The sequence below is a fragment of the Dunckerocampus dactyliophorus genome, chromosome 8, assembly GCF_027744805.1.
Source record: "Dunckerocampus dactyliophorus isolate RoL2022-P2 chromosome 8, RoL_Ddac_1.1, whole genome shotgun sequence".
Lineage (NCBI taxonomy): Eukaryota > Metazoa > Chordata > Actinopteri > Syngnathiformes > Syngnathidae > Dunckerocampus > Dunckerocampus dactyliophorus.
In genome coordinates, this window is record NC_072826.1 from 4587803 (window position 1) to 4615681 (window position 27879).

The window sequence follows — 27879 nt, forward strand, 5'->3', positions numbered from 1 at the left end:
GCTATCTCACCTTTCATGTCCCCTTTGTGTCCAAATTGTATTTTCTCTTAGTAAATGGAAACTTGTGCGTGTATTGTATACACACACAGTAACACCTGCAAAGAAATGTCTTCTTTATTCATTACAGCTTACATTCAAGGGAATAATAGCTGCTTTGCTAAAGCAAGGTAATTGCTACAATACGTCCACTGCAACATAATGAACACCCGCACAAACACTATGGTTTATTTGCTGTCATATTTACTGATGCAGCAAACTGCAACCAAAAATGAACACATGAAAATTGAGCATTATTACAGTATCTGGCTAATGTAACTCACCTTGTTTTGTAGAATCTCACGGAAAAGCTGACAAGAAGAATTTTGCTGGGTCTCATGAAGTAGACCGTGGATACAACGTACAGAACCCGATCCGAGAATAAGAAGCTTCACAGACTGGACATTTTTCCTGAGGAGTCTGAAGGGCGAGTGCTGAAATACAAGTGACGCGTGATTAACAGAAGCCATCCATGAATTTGTAAACAATTGAAAGAGTACCCACTTGGGCATTGGTGAACTCTGGACACTATTTGCGTTAAGTCCTAATAAGACCGCAAAGAAAGGCCCAGACATATAGAATATCAACTTTTATTGCAACCTAATCACACCACGTGTCATCTTTCTTTTGGAGAGAAAGCACAACAGCATAATGGACCATAATGGGATCTTAAATTAGCTCCAACTTGGCTGCTCCGGGTAGGAGATGTCTGAAACAATGTCACTGCCAAATGTCTGTGTGATGACATAGCACACTTTCATTTGTCTGGCCAACTGAACAATACAAACATATTTTTAAACACAAAAAAAACAACCTTGAATGTATATGTTGCTTTTGTGTCTAAAACGTCAAGTTGTAGATCAAAATATTCAACTTGTTGAAGAAAAAGGTTGAGAAATGACGGTAGACTACAGAGTTCTAAGTCTGTTTACGAGTGGTGGTGGATGATGTGCGGACAGGAATGTTTAGTTTTGTTTTTCTTTCCCCAGCTCATCATGGCAGCAGTTGTGATGATGAGGTGGGGAAGCCATCTGATACCATTCTTCCAAGACAAGCTCATTGACCTAAACAGGAGAGCTGCTCCTCCTTGGTGGCCGGAGATAACGCTATAAAAGTCCAACTCTCAGGCTCTTCCAAAGTTTTGGACTGATAGGCTGCCAACCAAGGTGAGTCTTCCTATTCTTCTTTTACAATTCATTTGGACTTATTACTTTTTTCTCTATCAGCATCTAACTACTGTAGTGAGCCTTGCCCCATTTATCTAATTTTTCTGCTTTTTCTAGTATCTACAGAACACAGCAGCTGCATCACTGTGTAAGAAAAAGGTGCGCTGCAATACTAAATATTTGGCAAACATACAGTATATCAAATATGAAATGTATGGATGCTCCGATCAGGGTTTTACGCTGCCGATTCCGATACTGATCATCCATGAGTGAGATCAGCAGGTACCGATACCAATCACATGGATTAACTGTACATTTTTCAGTGTATTTATGACGAGTGGTATTGGCTAGGGCCACCATTAGACAATTCTAAGGGCCCCTGGCAAATAGGTAATTATTTAAAAAATAAACTCTTGGGCAAATGTTTTTATTAGTTTTTTTGCCTTTATTTTTGTGAAAGGATTTTTGTGCTATTTGACACAAACCTGAATTTAATTTGATGCATATTTTGGAGTAATGTCAAATCATTTGTTGAATAATTTATTTTTTAGTTCAAAGTAACAAAATGAAGAGAATAAAATAATCTAAACTAGAGAAGCACTCGGACAGCGCAGACTGATAATAATAATAATAATCCTAAACTTTGGTATTTTGTAGAACCTGTTGGAAAAGTACTCTGACCATTTTTTGTGGAGTTACAGGCACAAATGGCGAAAATGGTCCTATATTGCAATGTTAATAAATTCTTTAAAAATTCCTGGATCCAGACGGTGATCCGGATCACCCCCAAAATGTAATCAGTTCTTCCATATCCCATTTCTGAAAATTCCTGAAAATTTCATCCAAATCCATTCAAATGCATTTTCAAGTTCTTTTGAACACAAACAAACAGATAAATGGCGTCAAAAACATAACCTCCATCGCTTGCGCTTGGCGGAGGTAATAAATATCTTTATTCAACAGAAATGTGTTGTGTTTAAGTTAAAAGAGACTAAATTGAGTGTCCAGGTTGCAGGGGTGTCCAACTTTCATTACTGTTAGAGCTGTCAACTATTTGTCTTTCATTTATGACTGGCAACATTTCAATTGTACACTACTTTATTTACCAAGCACATCTCAGTGTGGCCATCGTCTTGATGCTATTTTGTGCTCATTTGTCATTTTATAAAGGCCTAAAGTTTGAGCCTTCTTTGAGCCTTTGGTGAGCTACTCTAAATCATCTGGCGAGCTAGGAGACCCCTGTGATGGTATCACCATCATAAGGCTGGACATCATCAGTACCACGACAACAAGACAGCTAAATTGTTCAGTGACACTTGAAAAAGTTAGTACGTACCCAATGAACGTGATATCCACTTCCTCGTGGGACAAAAAGGAACAGCCAACTAACCGCATTGCTGGTTTGTTTTAAAAACAAAAAGTCACTGTGCTAAAAAGTCACATTTAGGCTATGCGAATAACTCCAGTGACAGCAAGGGAAAGCGTGTAAAGAAAGATGCAAGAAAAGTGTAAGAGCAATAGTCTGTGTCAAGCTGTCAAACTGAAGCCATTGAGGTTTTACAGACTAGTGTTGATTCTCGCGGAAATACGGGACAAAGTGCGTCCCTTGTCGGCTCAATACGGGTGTTGGCAACCCTACGTGACCCAGCACGCATGTAGGGTTTGCCGCCACACACCGATCGTTTTTTGTGATCGGCTTTGAAAGGCATTTTACGGAAATCGGCCGATACTAATCGGTGGCCAATTGATCGGAGCATCCCTGATAAAAAGGAAAAATGCATTAACGTGAGCCACACGTGCATTTGTATCTGTTTCACGAAGAGGCACTATGAGTGGGGACCCAGAAATGGAGTGTTTTGGTCCGGCGGCCATCTACCTCCGGAAGCCAGAACGAGAGAGACTTGAGGCTCAAAACACTCTGTTTGACGCCAAGACCGCGTACTTTGTGGCCGAGCCCACTGAGATGTACGTGAAAGGAAAACTGGTGAAGAAGGAGGGGGGCAAAGCCTCCGTTGAAATCAAGGCCGGGAAGGTAAAATAAAATCATTTATTGATGTACCTTGGTATTGAATTTATTCTGATTTTACGGGCTTCACCTTTTATTGTTTTGATCCAGACTCTCACTGTCAAAGATGATGACATCTTCCCCATGAATCCACCAAAGTTTGACAAGATTGAGGACATGGCCATGATGACCCACCTCAGTGAACCTGCTGTGCTGTATAACCTCAAAGAGCGCTATGCAGCGTGGATGATCTACGTGAGCCCCACTCAAAGGCGACATTAGTTCTAGAGTTTTAATAAACTGCATGCCTAACAGATCACAACCTTTCCAGACCTACTCTGGGTTGTTCTGCGTCACTGTGAACCCCTACAAGTGGCTCCCAGTGTACGATGCAGTGGTGGTATCGGGATACAGAGGCAAAAAGAGGATTGAGGCGCCACCCCACATCTTCTCCATCTCTGACAACGCCTATCAGTTCATGCTCCAAGGTATCATGAAGCATTTTTTAAATGACGACATACGCAATCACCGTATGCCACTTATTCTCTGGCAAATACTATGTAATAACCATATTCATTTCTCACCACAGATCGTGAGAATCAGTCCATCCTGATTACGTAAGTGACATTCATTGATGAGCTTATACAGCATGTGGACAACAAGTATTAGGATAGGCAAGCTTTTGGAGTGGAAATTCTGGTGCATTCAACCAAACTCATTCAAGCATGTCTTTATTGCCCTTGCTTTGTGCTCTGGGACACAAGAAAAGGGCCAAATTGTTTCCAGAAAGTTGTTGGCATAGAATTGGTAATGTATGATGTTTCATACCAGGGGTGCTCACACTTTTTCAGTCATTTTAAAAGTAGCTCACTTTTAAAATGACCAAGTCCCAAAGATTTACCTGCTACTATAAACACAGAAGATATATAGTATATTTACTTTATTTATATAGTATTTATGTATATCAGGGGTGCACACAGGTCGACATGATCTATCTTTTACTATAAAACATATAACATACAGTATATATAAAATAGGGGTGCACGATAACTATCAGGCCGATGTGAGGGAATTATGATGTCATACCGATAAATCCGATAACAATAAAAATACCTCCGATAATTGATCATTTAAAAAAACGCTCCAATGAGGCGAGATTACCCATACTGTGCTGGTGAGCAAAGCAAATCAAGCGCTCCTTTTTTCTACTTCCTGTAACGTTAACGGCCTGTCGTAACTTCCCCTGAGCTCACTTGAAAACAAACATTCACTTTAAGAGGAGGGATGTTGTATCAAATGCTCCGCGATGAGAGAGAGAAAAAAAAAAACATCAAGTGCACAAAAACACCTTATCAGCCACCTGAAACAGTGCAAAAGTGCAAAAGGTTTGCCAGAGACCTCCGTGGCTTCACACCAGCTGCTCTGAGTGTGTGCCCGAATACAGTGCACCTTGCTGGGCCACACCAGGTGGCTCCTCTTGCTCGATACTGTGGTTCTCCTGATACCAGTGATGTGGTGGTAGTAGTAATGTCATGATATTTGATTAGGACAAATCAGCATGTACAGTTGGTCAAATCCTAATTTGTTCCAGTCCTTCTGACCTCCAGGTGTGCACAAACTACACTTAATTCTAAAATTTTTAAAAAGATATAAAGAAGTTATCGGTTATCAGCATCATATCGGTCTTGAAAAGCATAAAGTTATTGCATCTTTGATCAAAAGTATCAATATTTTGGTTTGGGAATCGATTTTAGCGCATGAAGAGGTGGTATCGGAAGTATCGATATTTTGATATCAAAAAAGTTATATTGGTTCCATATCGGTCTTGAAGAGCAAAAAGTTATTGGTGTCAGTTTGAAAAAAAAGATATCGTGCATCTCTAATATAAAATCTAACCAGTAAAAAGTACTATACTAAATACTAATGATTGGTATTCCATAAATAAAGATAATTACCCAGAATTCCTCAATTGTTGTGTACATAACCTGACTAGTATGTCAGTCAAAATAGGTGCAAAAGAAAATGCAAAAGAAGTCAAGGCAACATACTAAGAAGCTTTCAGCAAAGGGCACATTCTCCAGTTTATCATGAAATAATAGTTTAACAAACGGATGTGTAGAAAACACACATTTCTATCGTGGAGTTCACAATGCGAAGCAAAGCCATCAAACAATTGACGTTTTTTTCTCCATAACTAGCCGCTACAAGTGAATGCATAACTTTTGTTATAAATGTACTGTAGGCACCTTACTGTTTGTCCATAATCACAATCAAAAAGATGAAAGTTGCATCTTTGTGTGTAGTTTGAGTCTTAATCTTTGCTGAGGAAGTGCAACAGCGAATCAGGAGGGGAGCTTAATGTCAGCTGACTGATGTCATATGACATTACAAATTGACGTTTATGCAATCGACCCACACCGGCCTTGTGATCGACCGCTAGATTGACATAAAGGGCACCCCTGAGTTCTACTTTTGGCATTCCTACTGTAGTGGAGAATCCGGTGCAGGAAAGACTGTGAACACCAAGCGTGTCATCCAGTACTTTGCGACAATCGCAGTGGCTGGCGGAAAGAAAGCAGAGCAAGTTCCTGGAAAAATGCAGGTATTATATAATATAGTCAAAACAACTTAAAATTATTCAATACTATATAAATATGCGAAAGTATGCAACCAAAGTCAAATTGTTGTCTTTTTGAAGGGGTCGCTGGAAGATCAAATCATTGCAGCGAATCCCCTGCTGGAGGCCTATGGTAATGCAAAAACTGTGAGGAATGACAACTCCTCCCGCTTTGTAAGTGTCCTTCTATCCATCTTCTCAAACAATGACGGTGAAAGGTTTTTAAAAAAGAAGTCCCTCGTCTTTTGAATAGGGTAAATTCATCAGAATCCACTTTGGCACCACGGGAAAGCTGGCTTCAGCAGATATTGAAACTTGTAAGACAAGAAATGATGATAACACACTTTGGTTTGGTGTTTTTTGTCTGACTTTTGTCCGTGTGATCCACAGACCTGCTGGAGAAGTCTCGTGTGACCTTCCAGTTGTCTGCTGAGAGGAGCTACCACATCTTCTACCAGCTAACAACAGGACACAAACCCGAGTTGTTAGGTTTGTGGCAGTTTTTTCTCATGAACTATTTTTTCCATTTCTTTGTGCTTACACTGAATTAATATCATTTGCAGAGGCTCTCCTCATCACCACCAACCCTTACGACTATCCCATGATCAGTCAGGGAGAAATTGTTGTCAAGAGCATCAATGACGTTGAGGAGTTCATGGCCACTGATGTGAGTATTGATGGGCTCCACACAACGCGATGTCGCTTCTAGTCCGTTCATTTTCAATGAAACCTGTGCGACAGGGCGATTATCTCGAGTCCCGGTCCTGCCAAGTGACACGCGAAATTTGTACTCTCTCACAGGTTAACATAGAGGAAAGAAATAATACTTGCCGTCTCAGATTTCCCAGAGCTATTTGACATTTCTAAAAAAGAATATAGAAATATCAAGAAAAAAGTAGCAGTTTACAGAGTAAACATATCAGGTAAGTTTACATTCATTTACACGGACATTTATGTAAGTTTATCTCCCATACTAGCAAGATCCAGTACTAGCAAGGGTACTCGTTCAACACTGGCTGCTTTTTCTCATCTGAACTATATTGATACCCCAAATTCCCACCAAATATGACAGCCAATCAAAACAATGGGAGACTCTGAATTCGCTGTGGATGTGAGTGCGTCATTCACTGGTGTCGCTAGGCCACAGCCGCTCGTTGCCTCCCATGTGTACGGTTTTGTTTGCATTGGCGGTGGGTTTTGACAATCGCTGTCATTTGTCAGCTCCCATGTGTGGCGCCCATAATACCGAAAAGTATTCCCAAACTTTTTGATACTGCCTCAACACCCACCAAAAATTAACTACAGCACTCCTTTGAACTCCGTTTCCAATACGACGCGTTCTGGTCTTTTTTGCTGCAGACCGCCATTGATATCCTGGGCTTCACCGCTGAGGAGAAGATGAGCATTTACAAGCTGACTGGAGCTGTGATGCATCACGGCAACATGAAGTTCAAGCAGAAACAAAGAGAGGAGCAAGCTGAGCCTGATGGCACCGAGGGTATAAAGCCTCGTGTACACTTGCACACACTTTGTCCCCGCAGTGGTACACAATTTTGCATGTCAATGACTAAAGTGGTGGTAAACATGTGTGAAGTACAGTCATGGAAAAAAATGATTAAACCACCCTTGTTTGTTGTGTTTCTTGTTCATTTTAATGCCTGATACAACTAAAGGTACCTTTTTGGACAAATACAGTATAGCAATGGCAACAAAAATACCTCAAAATAGTTACATTTTTTGGCAGTTCAGCGCTATAGCTATTCATGTAAGAACTTAAGTGATTTTGGTTATTATGAAGAAAACCTCGGAAGTTTCTAGACATCAGCTCTTACATTAAACTCTTATGAGCTATATTTCTTATCATCATTATATTTGTCCAAACAAACGTACCTTGAGTTGTACCTGGCATTAAAATGGATCGGATCAATAAACTGAAGAAACAAGGGTGGTCTAATCATTTTTTCCATGACTGTATGTGTAAACTGTGTGGGGTTGCGTGCCAGTGCGCAAATCAAATTTTGAAATGTTCAAAATTTGTGATGACATTCTGCCACGGTTGAGCGGGCCGCCGGGGAAATACTTCCACACACAAACATTCCTTCTCGTCGCAATGACCTGTTTGGTAGAGCGAGAGAGAGAAGGAAATCAAACACGCATGCGCATATCAATACGCTGAGGCCGGCAAAATTATCGAGTACGTTTTTATTTTAATCTGCGATTACTTGATGTATTTATTGATTATTGTGACAGGCCTTATTGTGACCTATGTGCAAACAATGCGGGCTGTGTGCATCGTAGCATGCCTCTGCATGTCTGATTCACATGAATCTGTTAACTTTTCCACCACCTCTTGGAGCAATTTGGGGGGAATTCTCAAGTAATTTAGCGTCTTGGATCTTCCTTGTGATTTTCAGTTAATAACTAATCATAATACACAAAGCGATGCTTCTCGTCAGCAATTCCCTTTTCCACACTGTCTGTGTCTTTTTTGTACTAGTTTATTGCCTTCCTGCTCTTTGCACATTCTCTACCTGCAGCTGCGAGAAAATACAGACTTACCTTTCTTTATTGCCTGAGCTTCTTCTCTGGGGTTCAATATCTTGCAAAGAAGATGAATTAATGAAGCTATGGGGTGATGCCTGCTGATAATGCCAAGATCGCTTCACGGATGCGGGAAGTGGTGGTGACAATGCATACCCATGTGGCAACAATGCACGTCGCGCATACAATTGTTGTGCACTAGACATAAACACTTGACGTGATGTAAATAAGTTATATGGGAGCGTGGTCATTTCGTGCCAAAGTGCACCATTTTCGGTCACGAGTTTGTGTGCCAAGTGCGTAATTTATGCGTAAACAGAATGCAAACAGTGACCAAACTAGTCTGCACGCTTTTCAGGCATGCCATAAATAAATGACACGTATTGCCAAGGAAAATTGGGGGACAATGTGGAGGCAAAATGTGTGCAAACGCCGTTTGTAACGCCTGCTGGTACTGCAGTTTTGTCTTGTCTCACTGTGTATAACTGCTGTCATTCTTATGTTCTCCAGTTGCACTGTGTAAGATTGCATGTTGATGGTATTACAAAGGGATGTCATTCACAGCAGATGGGCAGACTACGCCCATCTGCAATCTATGGCATCCATACAGATATTACCAGCAGTCTCTCGGGGGACCCTAAGGCACATGTCATGGTAATCTTCTGTGGTATCTGTTTTCATCAGTGGCTGATAAAATCGCCTACCTCATGGGCCTCAACTCAGCCGATATGCTCAAGGCGTTGTGTTACCCACGAGTCAAGGTCGGCAATGAAATGGTGGTTAAAGGTCAAACTGTGCCTCAGGTGATTTACATGGAGTCATGTGCACGATATGTGTACTGCGTCTGCGTTTTGTCATCATAGTTGTTGTCCTGTAGGTTCACAACGCTGTCATGGCCCTCACCAAATCCGTCTATGATAAAATGTTCCTCTGGATGGTCGTCAGAATCAACGAGATGCTGGACACCAAGCAGCCCAGAAGTTACTTCATTGGTGTGCTGGATATTGCTGGATTTGAGATTTTTGACGTAAGTTGAAGCCACACAGTGAATGGTACTGTAAAGTGAGCTAGTAACATTTATATAGGCCTGACATGATTACACATTTTTATGGTGTTTTATACACAACAGGCACCAAGAAAGTATTCCATCGTGTAGCACACGACACACACAGCTAGCAAGTAGTGCACTCACTAGCACTGGGACAAAGCGACTGAATGACTGACAGGAGGGTTCACTCACTCCGTTCATTCCGCTATAGAACCAACATGCCCTGGTGTTGAGACAGATGCACAGAGTGAACTCTCTTGTCATCCAGTCTGTTTGGTAGAGAGAGAGGAGGAAAACAAACTTGCATGCACATGTCCATATATCCAGGCCGACAAAATTATCCATTTCCTTTTTATTTATCGTGCGGTTAATTTATTGATTATCGTGACAGACCTGTGTTTATAAAACATTTATCTTGCATCTCTCTTGCCTCCGTAGTTCAACAGCTTGGAGCAGCTGTGCATCAACTTCACCAACGAGAAACTGCAACAGTTTTTCAACCACCACATGTTTGTCCTGGAGCAAGAGGAGTACAAGAAAGAAGGAATCGAATGGGAGTTCATTGACTTTGGCATGGACTTGGCTGCCTGCATTGAGCTTATTGAGAAGGTATACAGGAAAACCTTGTCTGCTTTGAAAGTACAATAAATCATATGACACTGACATGTAATTACAGCCAATGGGCATCTTCTCCATCCTTGAAGAGGAGTGCATGTTCCCCAAGGCGACAGACATAACCTTCAAGAACAAACTGTATGACCAGCATCTTGGCAAAAGCGCCCCCTTCCAGAAGCCAAAGCCAGCCAAAGGCAAGGCCGAGGCCCACTTTGCCCTCGTTCACTACGCTGGCACTGTGGACTACAATGTCAACGGCTGGCTGGACAAGAACAAGGACCCCCTGAACGACTCCGTTGTTCAGCTCTACCAGAAGTCCTCAGTCAAGCTGTTGGCCTTACTGTTTGTATCTCATTCTTCTGGAGACGGTACGGATTTCTCATCATACAAGAGTCACACCGTAGTCATTCCAGCCACATTCGGCACTTTTAAGCTACATTCACACTGCAGGTCAATTCCAATTTTTTTGCTCATTTGTGACCTGTGTCTGACTTTTTCATGCCAGTGTGAACAGGACAATTACCATTTTATCAAATGCGACCCGGGCCTCTTTTGTATGCAGATATAAATCCGATATGTATCTGATCTACTGCGGTCTGAACGGTCAGGTCACATATATCCCACATATACTGTACATCATCAAAAGGCGTGGTTAACCGTGCGAGACTTGGGTAAAGGTACTCACTGATGTAGGCAAAAGTTCTTCTTGTCATCCAAAAATGATTTGTGTCAATGAAGCGGCTGACGGTAACATCTCACCACTCCTGCCACCCACAGCAAGTCCTCCATGAACTGCCATAGCCAAAATTCTTGCCCTCTTCTAAATCTGTGGTTCCCAAACTTTTTACAATACCCCTTCATACATTTGACTTGAAGCCATGTAGCCCCTACTCCTGCACACTTGAAAAACGTAAGCCTTTTTTAATCTTCATTAACTTGAAATATTGAACATGATTATTGGTTAATTCATTTTATAGTAAGTAATTCTGGTTCAAAAATTTTGCATGGTCAAATTTTAGTATTTAGTATTTATCCTGCGTGTCTTTCATTTCAGCCAGATGTTGGGATCCTTCCGTTGGAATGGGTTGAACTTGAGCTTCACTTGTGTCCACTTGCAATCACTATGATTTAAGTCTGCATATTAATTTCATACCAAATTGAAAGGAAAGGTTTAACAAACATGATGAAGCAGTATCCAAAGTACAACAATACATACAACCAGCGGTAAAGCCTCGTTTGGGGGAATCCCCACTCTCTCATCCACACGTACATTGACAGGTTTTCACAGTGTGGGCACTGGAACGCCAATATAAACTACATCGTCAAGATTAAAGACTCATAATGCACAACATAATCATCAAACTTACATACTTATTCATATGCCCTAATTGTTTTTCATTTTTATTCACACACCCGCATGACAATTAGCGTACCCCACTTGGGGAACCAAGGTCCTACACGGAATCATTTGGTTGAGAAATGATTGACTCCTTTTGCACGAAATCCCTGAAATTGCCACAACGAGTTAAGGAGAACACAAAGCACACACTGCAGCAATCTTTATTTCTGTAAACACACAGAAATGCATGTGACGTCTTGCTTTCACGCATGCACGTCACTTCCCAGACGCTTTGCATTCACATCAACAAGTCGTATTCTTTTTGGTCATGTGAACGGCCACATGAAAAATTTGATTTGAACAAAAAAATCAGAATTGGGCATCATACCCTGCAGTGTGAACATAGCCTTGGATATGCAGTACATTGTCAGGAGAGGTTTTAGTGTGAATGTTCAATGAGATCAAATGTGAACAAGCTGGAAAAATGACAATGAAGTCAAATAAAAATGTAGCCTTTAATGTGTTACAGATCCCAAAGCAAAGAAAGGTGGCAAAAAGAAGGGTGGTTCATTCCAGACTGTGTCAGCTCTCTTTAGGGTAATAAAAAAATCCAAATACCTCACACCTTTGATCACAATAGCATTCAAATATTACAGCATCTATGCTTCCCCAATTTCAGGAAAACCTGGGAAAGCTGATGACCAACCTGAGGAGCACCCACCCACATTTTGTGCGCTGTTTGATTCCGAATGAGACAAAAACACCAGGTGGGTCCACACTTCTGCCATCACTCTTAGCTGAAAGCACAGCCATGTAATAGCTTCCTATCCATTTACTGTTTAAGGTCTGATGGAGAACCACCTGGTCATCCACCAGCTGCGTTGTAACGGCGTGCTGGAAGGCATCAGGATCTGCAGGAAAGGTTTCCCCAGCAGAATCCTCTATGGTGACTTCAAGCAGAGGTAGCTTGCTCGCGTACCATCATCGCCGTCAAGTCTCTGAGCACGTTGGTCTTTGTAATCTTTCAGATACAAAATATTGAATGCTAGCGTCATCCCAGAGGGACACTTCATTGACAACAAGAAGGCCTCCGAGAAACTTCTGGAGTCTATAAATGTGGAAAAGTCACAGTACAGATTTGGACATACCAAGGTCAGCTGGGCTCGCCTTATTGATAGTGATGTGTGGATCCATGCTGAAATATCGATAATCCCCATACCAGCTCTCCGTGCTCTAAAATCGGTTCTCAAATCCAAAAATATTGATACTTTTGATACTTCAGTCATTTGAGGTCATGTGTGTCTGAAACGTCTCAGTCTGTTGAAACGATGACCGATCTCAAACAGAGCCATGTGTGAAGTGTGAATGCAGTATTTGTTATTATAGTACTGCTTTAATAATCTTTTACATATTTTCTTTTTTTATTGTTTAAAATGGCATTTTCACATATTTTATATGATTCTGTCCTGTTTTTTCTGTTATTGTATAATAGCTTGGCTACATTGTAAATCACCCCACGCTACCTCAATATACTTCAGGGTTTTAAATAAATGATTACATTAAATTATTATTTAAGTATTAATTTCTTTAAATTAATGATAATTCATTCAAAAATAAATGTATTGTTTCCTAGTCAGTTATTAGTTGAATTTGCACCAAGTATCGGTATCGGATCAGTATCGCCGATACCAGCCTAAATTTTACTCAGTATCAAATCGGAAATCAGTCGCACACCACTACTCATTGAGCTTTCTACTCGTGGGGCAAAAATAACAAAGCATATTTCACGTCTGCATTCATTTGGCAGGTGTTCTTCAAAGCTGGCCTGCTGGGTACACTGGAGGAGATGAGAGATGAGAAACTGGTTGAACTGGTGACCATGACTCAGGCTCTCTGCAGAGGCTACGTCATGAGGAAGGAGTTTGTTAAAATGATGGCAAGGAGGTACATATCCATGACAGTGCTTTTCAGGGGTTCACACATTACACCGACTTTCCTAACACCTCCTGTTTTTAATGCCAGGGAGGCCATTTACTCCATCCAGTACAACATCCGCTCATTCATGAATGTCAAAACATGGCCATGGATGAAGCTGTACTTCAAGATCAAGCCTCTGCTGAAGAGTGCAGAGACTGAAAAGGAGATGGCCCAAATGAAAGAAGACTTTGAAAAAACCAAAGAGGATCTCGCTAAGGCTTTGGCCAAGAAGAAGGAACTGGAGGAAAAGATGGTTTCTCTCCTGCAGGAGAAGAATGACTTGCAGCTGCAGATTCAGTCTGTATGTTCAAGGAAAAGTGCACTTTTTAAAAAATGTTGCCCAATCCTTATGTGAGACATGAACACGTCTTAAAATAGAAAACAGGTAAAAAGAGGCAGCTAATTAATGCATGTAATGGGACACGCCTATTCCACAGAGAAAGGCTGCTATTAAAACACCTGTAGTAACAGCCACTGCATGTAGTAACAGCCACATTCATGATTGCATGTAATACTTACAGTATTTGGGTAACTTCCTTCCTGGGTGCATTGATTCCACATAGCAACATAGAAAGGAACGCTACACCTAGCATTAACTTTTCCTAACTCAAAAACACAGCAGCAGTGGCGGCAGCTCCAATATGTAGCGTTACATTTCGCTAGTGGCCTGAGGCATTGTGAGCGAGTGTGTGGTGAAGATCATTGCTAGCCAGCTAGTACCTAGCCGGTGTGGTGTGGCGAGGTGTCACTACGCCAGTTACGAAGTTCTTGGGTGTAACAATGTTAATAACAATAATAATAACAATGTCGCTGTAGCTTGGGTAATATGCAGGTCACATTATGTAAATTGAGCATTGTTAGCGCTTTTCGGAGGTTTTTTCAGAAGGCTTTATAGGCGGAATAGGTGCGTCCCATTATGTGCATTCTTAGCTGCCTCTTTCTATCTATTTTAATATCTTTAGAAGGCACAGAAAAGAGAAATACGTGTGTTCATGTCTCACATAAGGGTTATGGATGATGGGCAACATTCCAAAAATAGGAAGGCATATTTCTTCATCTTTCTGGAAAGCATTTGTTCAAATTGTACAAAACTGTGATTCCAGGAGGGTGAAAACCTTGCTGATGCTGAGGAAAGGTGTGAGGGGCTCATCAAAGCCAAAATCCAGCTGGAGGCCAAAGTCAAGGAGGCGTCTGAGAGGCTGGAGGATGAAGAGGAGGTGAACGCTGAGCTGACGGCCAAGAAAAGGAAGCTGGAGGACGAGTGCTCTGAGCTGAAGAAAGACATTGATGACTTGGAGCTCACCCTGGCTAAAGTAGAGAAGGAGAAACACGCCACTGAGAACAAGGTTGGTGTAAAACTCATAAGGCCTCAAACAGCAGAATCTACAGAAAAAAGTAAAACCCGCTGAACACTGCTGTCATAGGTTAAAAACTTGGTTGAGGAGATGGCCTCTCAAGATGAGTCCATTGCCAAGTTGTCCAAAGAGAAGAAAGCCCTCCAAGAGGCCCATCAGCAGACCCTGGATGACCTTCAGGCAGAGGAAGACAAAGTCAACACTCTGACCAAGGCCAAGGCCAAGCTGGAGCAGCAAGTGGATGATGTATGTCATGACAGACAGTACATTTTACTCCTTGTGTAAACAAAATAATAATAATCATGACACTCATTGCTAAAAATAGCTTGAGGGATCCCTGGAGCAAGAGAAGAAGCTTCGTATGGATCTTGAGCGATCAAAAAGGAAGCTGGAAGGAGATCTGAAGCTGGCCCATGAAACCATCATGGATCTGGAAAATGACAAGCAGCAGTCTGATGAGAAAATCAAAAAGTATGTAAAAAAAAAAAAAAAAAAAGACTGTTCAATGTATTACATTCATTAGAGATGCGTGATACCTTTCTTTCAAAACAGACACCAATCGCTATCTGCTTCTCAAGGCTGATAACCAATAACTTTTTTATATCTACTTTTTACATTTAGAATTAAGTGTAGTTTGTGCACACCTGGAGGTAAGAAGGACTGGAACAAATTAGGATTTGACCAACTGTACCTGTTGATTTGTCCTAATCGAATATGATGACATCACTACTACCACATCACTACTATCAGGAGAACCACAGTGTAGAGCGGAGGGAGCCACCTGCCACCTGCAATTATCGGTCCAATAATTATCGTGCACCCCGAGTATTCATGTTTCCTTCTGTGTTTTTATACGTTTTTACCAAGGAGGGACTTTGAGATAAGCCAGCTTCTTGGCAGAATTGAGGATGAACAATCAGTTGGGATTCAACTTCATAAGAAAATAAAAGAACTGCAGGTAATGCTCTCATTTCAAACCATTTGGTGCCATGTCATTGAATCACTCAACAAAAGCTACGTATGAAATACAATATCAGGCTCGTATTGAGGAGCTGGAGGAGGAGATTGAAGCTGAGCGTGCTGCTCGAGCCAAGGTGGAGAAGCAGAGGTCTGATCTCGCCAGGGAACTCGAGGAGATCAGCGAGCGTCTGGAAGAGGCCGGCGGGGCCACATCGGTTCAGATCGAGATGAACAAGAAGCGCGAGGCCGAGTTCCAGAAGCTGCGTCGCGACCTGGAGGAGTCCACCCTGCAGCACGAGTCCACTGCTGCAGCGCTCCGCAAGAAGCAGGCTGACAGCGTGGCAGAACTCGGGGAGCAGATCGACAACCTTCAGCGCGTCAAACAGAAGCTGGAGAAGGAGAAGAGCGAATACAAGATGGAGATTGACGACCTCAGCAGCAACATGGAGTCCATCGCCAAATCCAAAGTAATGTTTAGAAACAACATTATTACAACTTAGATGCTGCAATCCTTGTTTATCCATTATGTCCCCCACTGCTTTTGTAGGGAAACCTGGAGAAAATGTGTCGCTCCCTGGAAGATCAACTAAGTGAATTCAAGTCCAAGAATGAAGAGCAAATGCGTCATTTAAATGATATGAATGTTCAAAGAGCAAGGCTGACCACTGAAAATGGTGAGTAAAAAGGTGCCGTGTCCAATCAAACGCAGCCAACACAGCAGGCAATCACTACATCATAAACAAACTTCTTCCTCCGAGGGCCACATAGTGACAAATGAAAGGATGCCCCTTTGATATTTTGTAAAGCAACACATGTAGATATGCTAAGAACCTATATCAATATGTCAAGAAAATAGTGCATCTCAGATTTGTGACACAGGTGAAAAAGCCAAGTATCAACTTCGGTCTTTGCTCTTTTTTTGCCCGTTTTTGCTTTTTTTTTTTCAAATATTCAAACTTTCTTCTTAAATAATCTTCATAAATTTATTTCTTGTATTATTATGACTTTATTCCCAATTTTGGACTTTATTCCCATAATTTATAACTTCTTCACAGCCTAATTTTCCACAAATTACTACTTTATTTAGTTTTGTTTGTTTCTCATAATATTATAACTTAAAAATTCTCGTAAAATTGCAACTTTTTTTTCTAAAATACAACTTTTTTCTTTTAATATTTTGACTTTATTTTCCTAAAATTCGTCCTTTATTTTTCCATTTCTGCTGGGGTTTTGTTTTGTTTTTTTTTCATTTTCAAACAATTTCAACTTCCTTCATGTATCATGTTCTTATCGTAATTTATTCCCATAATTGTTTGACTTTATTCTCATAACATTATAAATTTTTCTACAACCAAATTTTTCAAAAATTTAAATTTATTCATTGTTTTGTTGTTTCTCAAATTATGACTTAAAAAAAAAATTTCAAACATTTTAATTCAGTTACTAAAATGACGTTATTTTTCCTCATAATATTACGACATAGATTAGATTACCACTTTTTCCTCTTAATATTTTTACTTCATTCATTCATATTCAAATTACAGCAGATTTCTTCCATTTTTGCTGTTCAGTTTTTTTTTCTTTTCTTTTTTTTTTAGTTGTCTTGTGTTTTCTCTGGTTTCCTCCCACATTCCAAAAACTATTGTATTTGTACTTTATTTATCCCACAGCGGGGAAATTTACTTGTTACAGCAGCAAGCAACATACGCAAGTAAAGAGTACAGTGTAAAGAAATGCATATTGACTACGGCGCCAAAAACATGCATGTTAGGTTAATTGGTGACTCTAAATTGTCCATAGGTATGAATGTGAGTGTGAATGCTTGTTTGTCTATATGTGCCCTGCCATTGGCTGGCGACCAGTCCAGGGTGTTCACCTCTCGCCCGAAGTCAGCTGGGATAGGCTCCGGCATACCCGTGACCCTAGTGAGGGTAAGCGGCATAGAAGATGGATGGATGGATAGTTGTCTTGTTAAATATGTGGGCCAGTATAAAAACTGTCACGGGCTGCACTTTGGACACGCGTTTTAAATGATCCAACAGATTCACAGAATTTTTTTTTTTTTCAGGGGAATTTGGTCGTCAGTTGGAGGAAAAGGAATCTCTTGTTTCCCAGCTTACAAGGGGCAAACAGGCATTCATTCATCAGATAGAAGAGCTTAAAAGGAGCCTTGAGGAAGAATCAAAGGTACATTACTGTGCTGATGTCTTGTCATATAATGTGTACATTTATTTAAACTGATTTGCCATGTATGTTATTATAAGGCCAAGAACGCCCTGGCCCACGCTGTCCAGTCCGCCCGTCATGACTGTGACCTGCTAAGAGAGCAGTATGAGGAGGAGCAGGAGGCCAAGGCTGAGCTGCAGCGATCCATGTCCAAGGCCAACAGCGAGGTGGCTCAGTGGAGAACCAAATATGAGACTGATGCCATTCAGCGCACTGAGGAGCTGGAGGAGGCAAAGTAAGTCATGACACGCAAAAGATGACTTGATGTTATCGCATCACATCACTTGATCATGAAACAAATGAATGCGTGTTTGTAGGAAAAAGCTTGCCCAGCGTCTCCAGGATGCAGAGGAGTCTATTGAGGCAGTCAACTCAAAGTGTGCCTCTCTGGAAAAGACTAAACAGAGGCTGCAAGGTGAAGTGGAAGATCTGATGATCGATGTGGAGAGAGCCAACTCTCTGGCTGCCAACCTCGACAAGAAGCAGAGGAACTTTGACAAGGTCAGCTTTTATGTTGTTATATAAATGTACAGTAGCATTAAAATGCTTAAAATGAGGTAACTGAACATGCTTATTTGTGATGTGTTCAGGTTCTTGCCGAGTGGAAGCAGAAATATGAGGAGAGCCAGGCTGAGCTGGAAGGAGCTCAGAAGGAGGCCCGCTCACTCAGCACGGAGATGTTCAAATTGAAGAACTCCTATGAAGAAGCTCTGGACCATCTGGAGACCCTGAAGAGGGAGAACAAAAACCTGCAACGTAAGATGATCAATATGTTTATGATACACGCGACTGCATTTATAATATGTTTCTTTTCCTCACAGAGGAAATCACCGATTTGACCGAGCAAATTGGTGAGTCAGCAAAGACCATCCATGAGCTGGAAAAGGCCAAAAAGATGGCTGAGAGTGAGAAAGCCGAAATCCAAACAGCTCTTGAGGAAGCCGAGGTACTCAAAATGACATGTTAGCTGACTGTCTAGATAGATAGATAGATAGATAGATAGATAGATACTTTATTGATCTCCAGAGAAATTCACATGAACATAAACTCTTCAAACATCACAGGCCACCCTGGAGCACGAAGAATCAAAGATCATTCGCATTCAGCTTGAACTGACCCAAGTCAAGAGTGAGATCGACAGGAAGATTGCAGAGAAGGATGAGGAGATGGAGCAGATCAAGAGGAACAGTCAGCGAGTGATCGAGTCCATGCAGAGCACTTTGGATGCTGAGATCAGGAGCAGGAACGATGCCCTGAGAATCAAGAAGAAGATGGAGGGAGATCTGAATGAGATGGAGATTCAGCTGAGCCATGCCAACCGCCAGGCCGCTGAAGCACAGAAGCAACTGAGGAACGTCCAGGCACAACTCAAGGTACTGACATCCCATAGCTTTTCATTGTTGGAGATGGACTTCATCTTGTTTACCTTGACTGGCTTCACTGCTCATTTAGGATGCCCAACTGCACCTTGATGAGTCTCTGAGGGCTTACGCAGACATGAAGGAGCAGGTTGCCATGGTGGAGCGCAGGAACAACCTGATGCTGGCTGAGATCGAGGAGCTGAGAGTTGCTCTGGAGCAGACGGACAGAAGTCGCAAAGTGGCTGAACAGGAGCTGGCTGATGCCAGCGAGCGTGTTGGTCTGCTGCACTCCCAGGTACTCACTATTAGCCTACCTGGTAAAGTACATACAAATGTTGAAAACCCCTTGGTTCTTTTTCTTCTAGAACACAAATCTTATCAACACTAAGAGGAAGCTGGAAGCCGACCTTGTCCAGATCCAGGGTGAAGTGGAGGATGCTGTTCAGGAAGCACGGAATGCTGAAGAAAAGGCCAAGAAGGCTATCACTGATGTGAGTCATCTAGAAAGGTGTAACATCCATCCATCCATCCATCCATCTTCTTCTGCTTATCTGAGGTGGGGTCGCGGGGGCAGCAGCCTAAGCAGGGAAGCCCAGACTTCCCTCTCTCGGGCTACTTCGTCCAGCTCTTCCTGGTGGATCTCCAACGTGTCCTGGGTCTTCCCTGAGGCTTCCTGCCGGTCAGGCGTGCCCCGAACATCTCCACAGTGAGGCGTCTGGGAGGCGTCCTGACCAGATGCCCGTGCCACCTAATCTGGTTCCTCTCAATATGGAGGAGCACCGCTTCTCCTCCGAGTTTCTCCCGGATGACAGAGCTTCTCACCTTATCTCTAAGGGAGAGCCCAGCCACCCTACAGAGAAAACTCAGTTCAGCCACTTGTACCCGCCATCTTGTCCTTTCGGTCACTACCCAAAGCTCATGACCATGGGTGAGGGTAGGAACGTAGATCAAACAGTACATTTAGATCTTTACCTTACGACTCAGCTCCCTATTCACCGCAACGGACCAATGCAGAGTCGGCATCACTGCAGATGCTACACCAATCCGCCTGTCCATCTCACGTTCCATCCTTCCTGCACTCGTGAACAAGACCCCGGGGGTACTTAAATTCCTCCACTTGGGGCAGGATCTCATGCGCGACCCGGATATGGCACTCTTTCCAAGTGAGAACCATGGCCTCGGACTTGGACGTGCTGATTCTCATCCCAGCCGCTTCACACAGCTGTGAACCGATCCAGTGAGAGTTGACGATCACGGCTCGACGAAGCCAGCAGGACCACATCATCTGCAAAAAGCAGAGACCCAATCCTGAAGCCACCAAACCGGAACCCATCAACACCCTGGTTGCACCTAGAAATTCTGTCCATAAAAGTAATAAACAGAATCTGTAACAAAGGGCAGCCCCGGCGGAGGCCAACCCTCACTGGAAACGGGTCCAACTTATTGCCGGCAATGCGAACGAAGCTCTGACACCGGTTATACAGCTAGCAAACGGCCTGAATTAGGTGGTCCGGTACCCCAGACTCCTGGAATACTCCTCACAGAATTCCTTGAGGAACATGGTCCAATGCCTTCTTCAAGTCCGCAAAACACGTGTGGACTGGATGGGCAAACGCCCATGCAGAATACTGCAGTTTCTTCTAAATTGTCCTATAAGATCAGGGATATGAATCATTTTAAACTGTTCACATTAGTATCTCTTAAAACAACGTATTTCAGTCTTTTGCTACTTCCTTATGTCATTTCCTGTTAGAGGTTACTCATTTAACAAATACAAACCATCACTTTTACCACAAACTTGTAAGTAATGATTAATGTATCTTGGGCCTAACGGTACATCTGCCAAGAATAAAGTTCACAGGAATCTGAAAGTAAAAAGTAAAGTTTAATAAATACCCAACACAACGTAATACTGTGAATACCCCCAGCTCAGCACAGTAGTTCAGAACAATACCTAAAGTATGTCGCATGCAACAAATAAAAACGTACATTTTATTTGTCCACGTCTAGGCTGCCATGATGGCAGAGGAGCTGAAGAAGGAGCAGGACACCAGCGCTCATTTGGAGAGGATGAAGAAGAACCTGGAGGTGACAGTCAAAGACCTGCAGAACCGCTTGGATGAGGCTGAGAGTCTGGCTCTGAAGGGGGGCAAGAAGCAGCTCCAGAAACTGGAGGCTCGGGTAAGTAGTAAAAAAAGCTACAAGCACCACAGTAATAATGGCCAATTTTCTTACTGATGGAACACAAAGTGAAACAGAGCTTGGTACTGCCGATACTAACACCGCCACTTTGGCAAAGCAACAGTCTAACACACAACCGATCAGCTGTCAAATCAAGCACCATAATTGCTTATTTTATGCCATAGTAGATGCTTCTAGCGAACTCTGATTTGGTACGAATTTACTATGCTTACTTTGTTTTGTTCGTTGTTGTGATGTTGGCAAGACACACACAGGTTACGTTACTATAAAGCAGGAGTGTCCAAAGTGCAGCCTGGGGGTCATTTGCAGCCTAGTAGCAGCCTAGTAGCAAAGTGTTGAGAGATCTTAAGAGTAACAACACAAAACAAAATAAAGTTGTAATTTTTTTTTTATTTGGTTTGGAGAAAATGTTATAATATTATGGGAATAAAGTCAAATTATTAGGGGAATCAAGTCACAATTATGGGAAAAACATTTACAAGAAGAAATTTCAAATAGTTGGAAAATTTGGGGGGAAAAAACAACAGCAGAATAATTTAATTAATGTAATTTTATGAAAATAAAGACAAAATATTACGAGAAATGTCATATTCTAGCAAGAAAAAAGTCGCAATTTTATGACAATAAACTTGAAATATTGTGAGGAAATGTCATTTTAGTAGCGAAGAGTTTAAAATATTAAAGACAAAATTTTATTTTTTAAAAGTCATTATATGAGAAACAAAACAAAGTGATAATTTTGAAAAAATTGGTTGGGAAAATGTTATAATATTGAATGAAGACAAAATATTGTGGGAATAACGTCATAATATTAAAAATATTACACTGAGGCGAAAGGAAAAGTACTTCCTTTCAACATGATATCAACAAAAATCTGTAACTGTTTTTAAATCAACACAGCATATCTGAAATGACATAATATCAAGTGATTGATTCTAACTCCATCCAACTCTCCCAAAATATCAATACTGTAATATGAGAATAGAGGCAGTAGCGATATTTTGGTATGGATCCAGAAACCACTAACAAATACTGCATTTGTAGCAAAGTCATAATAGAAACATTTTGCTAAAATGTGGACTTGTTGTCGTGAAGGTTCGCGAGCTTGAGTCAGAGGTGGAGGCTGAGCAGAAGAGAGGCGCCGAAGCCATCAAGGGTGTGCGCAAGTATGAACGACGAGTCAAGGAGCTCACTTATCAGGTAAAGATATCGACTCGTCTACTACGCAGTACATTAATGGCATGTAATGGGCTTGTTGCAGAGCATGATTTTCACCTCTAGAGGGCATCTTCGTATCAATGAAGCTGTACTAATAATAAACACGCACGGATTCTGCATTGTGTAACAATTCGACAATTAGCCCTCCGGGGTCGCTTTCATTCACTACTCTCTGAGGTCTCTCTGAGGTCCCTGAGGTCCCTATAAAACCACTATAGAATATATTTGTTCGACTTTTTTGCTCAAATATTTCAATCAACTTGAGTTGTAATAAAAAATACCAGACATGTAAATATCATATATAAATATAGCGACAGTAGAACAGCTTGTTTATTAGTTCTTAACATATTTGCTTTGTGAGACTGACTTTTTGCAAATGTTGCATGGCCATCTGGGTCGTCGTGGACCATTACGTCATTAGGTCCCGCCCCCTCACCGGAACCCACCTCAGTCACAAAATCCGTAGAAACACTTATCACCTGGGTTTGTCCACTGCTGTGATACGCCAACGTCGCCGCCATATTGGATGTGTCAAGGCTGCTCTGTAAATGAATACAAGTAGATGTACTTACTTTAATAAAGCGCCTTTCAACAAAGAAATTTCGGTTAATGCCTCTCTTATATACATTCACCCACGCACTAATATACTTGAGAAACAGGCACCAAAAATTTGAGAAGATCAAATACATTGTTTTTGGTTCATTTACTTGTATTCATTTACAGCGCAGCCTTGACACATCCAATATGGCGGCGACGTTGACGTACGGCTCAGCGCTCGATGCGGCGTCTACGTATATACTCTACGTCCATGACCTATAATGTGAAAATTGTCCATTTTCATTCTAAACAGTAAATATGACGAATTGGACTCATTTTAAATAAAATGAAACCCAAAAATTTGAAAATGCATGTTATATTGTCTAACTACAAAGACACCAAAATCTATTTCATTACTTACCATATCTTTGACACAGAGCCCCAGCCAGCCCCCTAACATTTATTATATGGAAAATAACTCATTGTGTTTGTTTTTTTTCTAAGCAAAATAAGTGACATCTTAACTCAAATGGGCATTTAGATGATTCAAATAATAAAAATATTTAGGTTTGGTATTTTTGATTAGAACTCAAGTTGACTGAGAGATCTAAGCAAAAAAGTAGAAAATAAATATTAATGTGTTGTGGTTTACATCAGTTTTTGGGAGTAGACCTTTTTTGTCCTCTAGGGACCTGAAAGGATGGGAAATTTCATCTGATTTACCTTTTTCGTGAAAAAAAAAAAACATTCTAGGAAAAATCCTGCCATGTGGAGTAACACAACAAAATTATGAGCAAAAAACAAGCCAAAATTGACATGCAAAGACAAAAAAAAAAGCCCTTAGGGGCCCCAGAAGGTACTCCTAGCTGACCTCCAGCAATAGGGAACCCCCTCTGCAAGCACATAACGCATGCATTCACTATTTGCAACAACAAATCCATGAAGTAACCTTCTCTTGCAAAGTGGTCTCAGCGTAGCCTTAAGTAGACTACATTGTCCACCACATACAGACGGAGGAGGACAAGAAGAATATTGTGAGACTCCAGGATCTGGTGGACAAGCTGCAGCTCAAAGTGAAAGCCTATAAGAGGCAATCAGAGGAAGCTGTAAGTATGATTTGTCTCGTATACATTACTCACAAAAAATTGGGGATATGAGGTGAAAGTTCAGGATGAAGCTAAAATGCACGATTACTGACCTCATTTGCCCTTTGAATGCACGTCCAACTGCTCTCTGTTTCAGTGCTTTTTGCACAAAACCTTCAGCAATGCGCACATTGTCCAATTCATCATGCAATAATAGTTTAACAAAGGGAAGTGTAGAAAACATACATTTCCATAGTGGAACTCTACTAAGTAGCCGCTACAAGTGAACGGATAACTTTTGTTATAGATATAGGCATCTTACCACTCACTAGTTTATCCATAATCACAATAATAAAGATGGCGTTTGCATCTACGTGTGTAGTTTGAGACGTGTGTTCGCAATTTAATCTTTGCCGCGGGGGAGCAACAGCAAATCAGGAGGAGAGCTTAATGTCAGCTGACTGATGTCATATGACATCTACAAAGTGAGTGACGTTCATGCGATCGGCCCACACCACCTCCGCGATCGACGTAATGGGCACCCCTGCTGTACGCCATTTTCAGATTTACAGTAAAATTCACCTGTTGTGACTTTTTCAGCTTTTTCAGCTCCTTCAGCAAAAAGTACTGAAGCATTGAATTGAAAACCTCAGAGAAGGTGAACTGAAGTTATCCTACAAAGGTTACAGTGGATTTTAGGTTCATCCTGAATTTCCCTAACTATTTTTGAGGAGTGTACTTGAACATGTACTTGTGCGTGAGCCAGGAGGAGCAGGCCAACACCCACCTGACCAGGTACAGGAAGGTTCAACACGAGATGGAGGAGGCTCAGGAGAGGGCGGACATCGCAGAGTCTCAGGTCAACAAGCTGAGAGCCAAGAGCCGCGATTTTGTCAGGGTATGTTTGCCTATTTAGCGCCCTATGATTTCCACATTAACGGAATCACACAGCTGGCCAATAACATCTGTTAAACGCGGAATCCCATGGAAATTGACGTACTGTGAATGAAATGCTGTCATCATGAGGAGAAGGAACATTTGGGGAAGTATGTCCCCGACAGGCCGCTCAATCGGGGAATCTCATCACAAACATTAGCCCGCCCCCTCCCGAACTAAACTTGTGGAGACGGCGACCAACACGGGCAAATTCCTCTCTTATGGAGTGTGAATGGAAGCTAGTGGGGTTAGCTTAGTTTAGCAAAGCATGCTAGTGCGTGCGTCTCAGGCTGTATGCGTGTTTATGTTGTGCAAGTTCTGAGTGAAATAAGGAAGAGAGGCACGCTTATTCTTGCACCCAGCTTGCCTTAAAGGAAAAGTGCACTTTTTTGGAATTCTGGTCATCATCCGCAATCCTTATGTGAGACATGAACACACGTCTTTCTCTTTTCTGTGCGTTTAAAGATATAAAAACAGATAAAAAGGGGCAGCTAAGAACGCACGTAATGGGACAAACCTATTCTGCCTAGATAGGCTGGTATTAAAACACCTCCAAAAGGCTCCAACAAGGTTTTATGGGTTTTATATCCATTCATGATACATTCATGATAACATGGAATACTTACAGTATTTTGCTCATTTGAAGCATTAGCGGAACTTCCTTCCTGGGTGCACTGATTTCACATAGCAACATAGAAAGGAACGCTACACCTTGCGTTAACTCAAAAACCAAAACACAGCAGTGGCGGCAGTTCCAATATGTAGCGTTACCTTTCGCTAGCCGGCTAGTAGCTAGCCGGTGTGGTGTGTCAAGGTGTCACTACGCCAATAACGTAGTTCTTGGGTGTAACAATGTTAATAACAATAATAACAACAATGTCGCTGTGCTTGGTCAATATGCAGGTCACATTACGTAAATGGGGCGTTGTTGGCGCTTTTTGGAGGTGTTTTCAGAAGGCTTTATAGGCAGAATAAGTGCGTCCCATTACGTGTATTCTTTTTATCTGCTTTTATATCTTTAGAACGCACAGGAAAGAGAAAGACGTGTGTTCATGTCTTAGATAAGGATAGTGGATGACGGGCAAAATTCCCCAAAAAGTGCACAAGCACACAACACACTTCTGGCCTTAAAAATAAGAGCGGTTTGTTGAGGATTTTGTAGCAATGTGTGCAGAGGGTGACATCTCATTAAAAAGTCAGCCAAGCAACCTCCGTTTCTGAAATACTGTGCAAAATTGGCCAGTGATGTATTGCATCAATAAATGTAAGAATTTTATTTACTATCACAAAAGTAGACACTATATGCTGGTAAAATACGTGTAAAATATATATTTTTTAAAGATATTTGGGCAAAAATAAAAATGCATTTCATGGGGCCCTAAACTCATTTAGCCCACAAACCTGCTGAATGTCTGCATGATGACGTTCACCATCAAAATCTCATCATGTCTTCTGTTTTGCTTCGAAGGGAAAGGATGCTGAAGAATGAACAGCAGCCACTTTAAGACAGCCATGCAAGAAATCATAGAATATGATCTTTTTGGTTTGGATGTGTCAAGTCGGTGATCAAAATAAATTGGCCAGCAATTGGATCATCTTTGTTTTTCTTGTTTTGTTTTTTTTTATTGAGACACACTTTCAATGTTTGCAGTCATCATCCTAAATATGCCGTATTAGTGGGGATGTCATAGGATCTCGCAAGATTGAAACATGACAAGATTACTCGTAAAAAAAAAAAACTGTTGCGCGATAATTAATAAATAGATTAATTAATCATATATTAATCATCAATTAATAAATGAAAATGAACTCGCCCACTTCAAACACAACCACTCAACCCAGTTTTCCCATTTGGGAAAAAAAAACACACATGAAGATGCAGAGCCTTCGTCCTGACAGACGGCGCTCGCCGAGGCGTTTGGTGGACAAAGTAAATACAAACAGAACAGCGCAAAATGGTGTGCGTTCACAGAAAGTCATGGCAAAAGAAACGCTGCTCTTTAATACAGTTGAAAAGCCAGCATTTCTCCAGCGTGTCTCGTGACACCCCTACCTCAAATAAACCAACAAAACTACGCATCAAAGGTACACATGATCACTTTGGACAACGTAAGATGCCATTTTTTTCCTCTTGTCTCATACCTGAAGTCTCGTGTCACACATGCAAACCTGTAGATGGCGTGCAGACAACTTCCCCCCACGTGAGTCAGAGCTTTTCTTCCTATCATTCACACACAGACACCAGTGACCTGGAGAGATGCAGATGTGACAGACCTGGAAAAAAGCCATTCGAAGGTTGTCAGCAAACATCAGATGAGTTATGATGTTCATTTTAAGATAATGATAATCAATGAAGCAGAGTCCTCAACCGAGCAGTTGAAACATGATACACGCATCCCTCGTTTATGGCGGTTAATTGGTTCCAGACTCGATATTCAATATTAATACAGCATAGAAAACCTGTTTATGACTTTTTTAATGCAGTTTTTAATGTTATCGGAGTCCTCTAGCCATGAAATAACACCCCAATTATTCATTGGTTAAAACACATTGTGCAGGCTATGGGATCACTGCAGGGACATCACAGACGGCCGCCGCTAGCATAGCAAGCCAGTGAGCTAACTAGTCAGCCTCTCCAATTTACTTATTCTAAAC

General features: G+C 41.5%; 1 protein-coding gene across 1 annotated transcript; it reads left to right on the plus strand.

Moving 5' to 3' along the window:
- Positions 1–1076: 1076 nt before the first annotated feature.
- Positions 1077–26816, plus strand: LOC129186061 (myosin heavy chain, fast skeletal muscle-like). Its single transcript, XM_054783893.1, has 41 exons — positions 1077–1202; positions 1320–1361; positions 3024–3234; positions 3319–3462; positions 3539–3695; positions 3797–3824; positions 5698–5809; positions 5906–5998; positions 6078–6141; positions 6215–6313; positions 6388–6491; positions 7184–7322; positions 9050–9168; positions 9243–9392; positions 9852–10022; positions 10090–10396; positions 11897–11964; positions 12047–12134; positions 12212–12329; positions 12396–12519; positions 13175–13311; positions 13390–13645; positions 14448–14690; positions 14769–14945; positions 15025–15170; positions 15567–15657; positions 15737–16126; positions 16207–16333; positions 17728–17846; positions 17924–18120; positions 18203–18386; positions 18476–18641; positions 18707–18831; positions 18950–19258; positions 19338–19541; positions 19612–19737; positions 21257–21427; positions 22544–22648; positions 24214–24309; positions 25055–25186; positions 26693–26816. Exons 3-41 carry the CDS (start codon positions 3031–3033, stop codon positions 26711–26713), a joined length of 5811 nt encoding a protein of 1936 aa, XP_054639868.1. The 5' UTR covers positions 1077–1202; positions 1320–1361; positions 3024–3030; the 3' UTR covers positions 26714–26816.
- The last annotated feature ends 1063 nt before the right edge of the window (positions 26817–27879 follow it).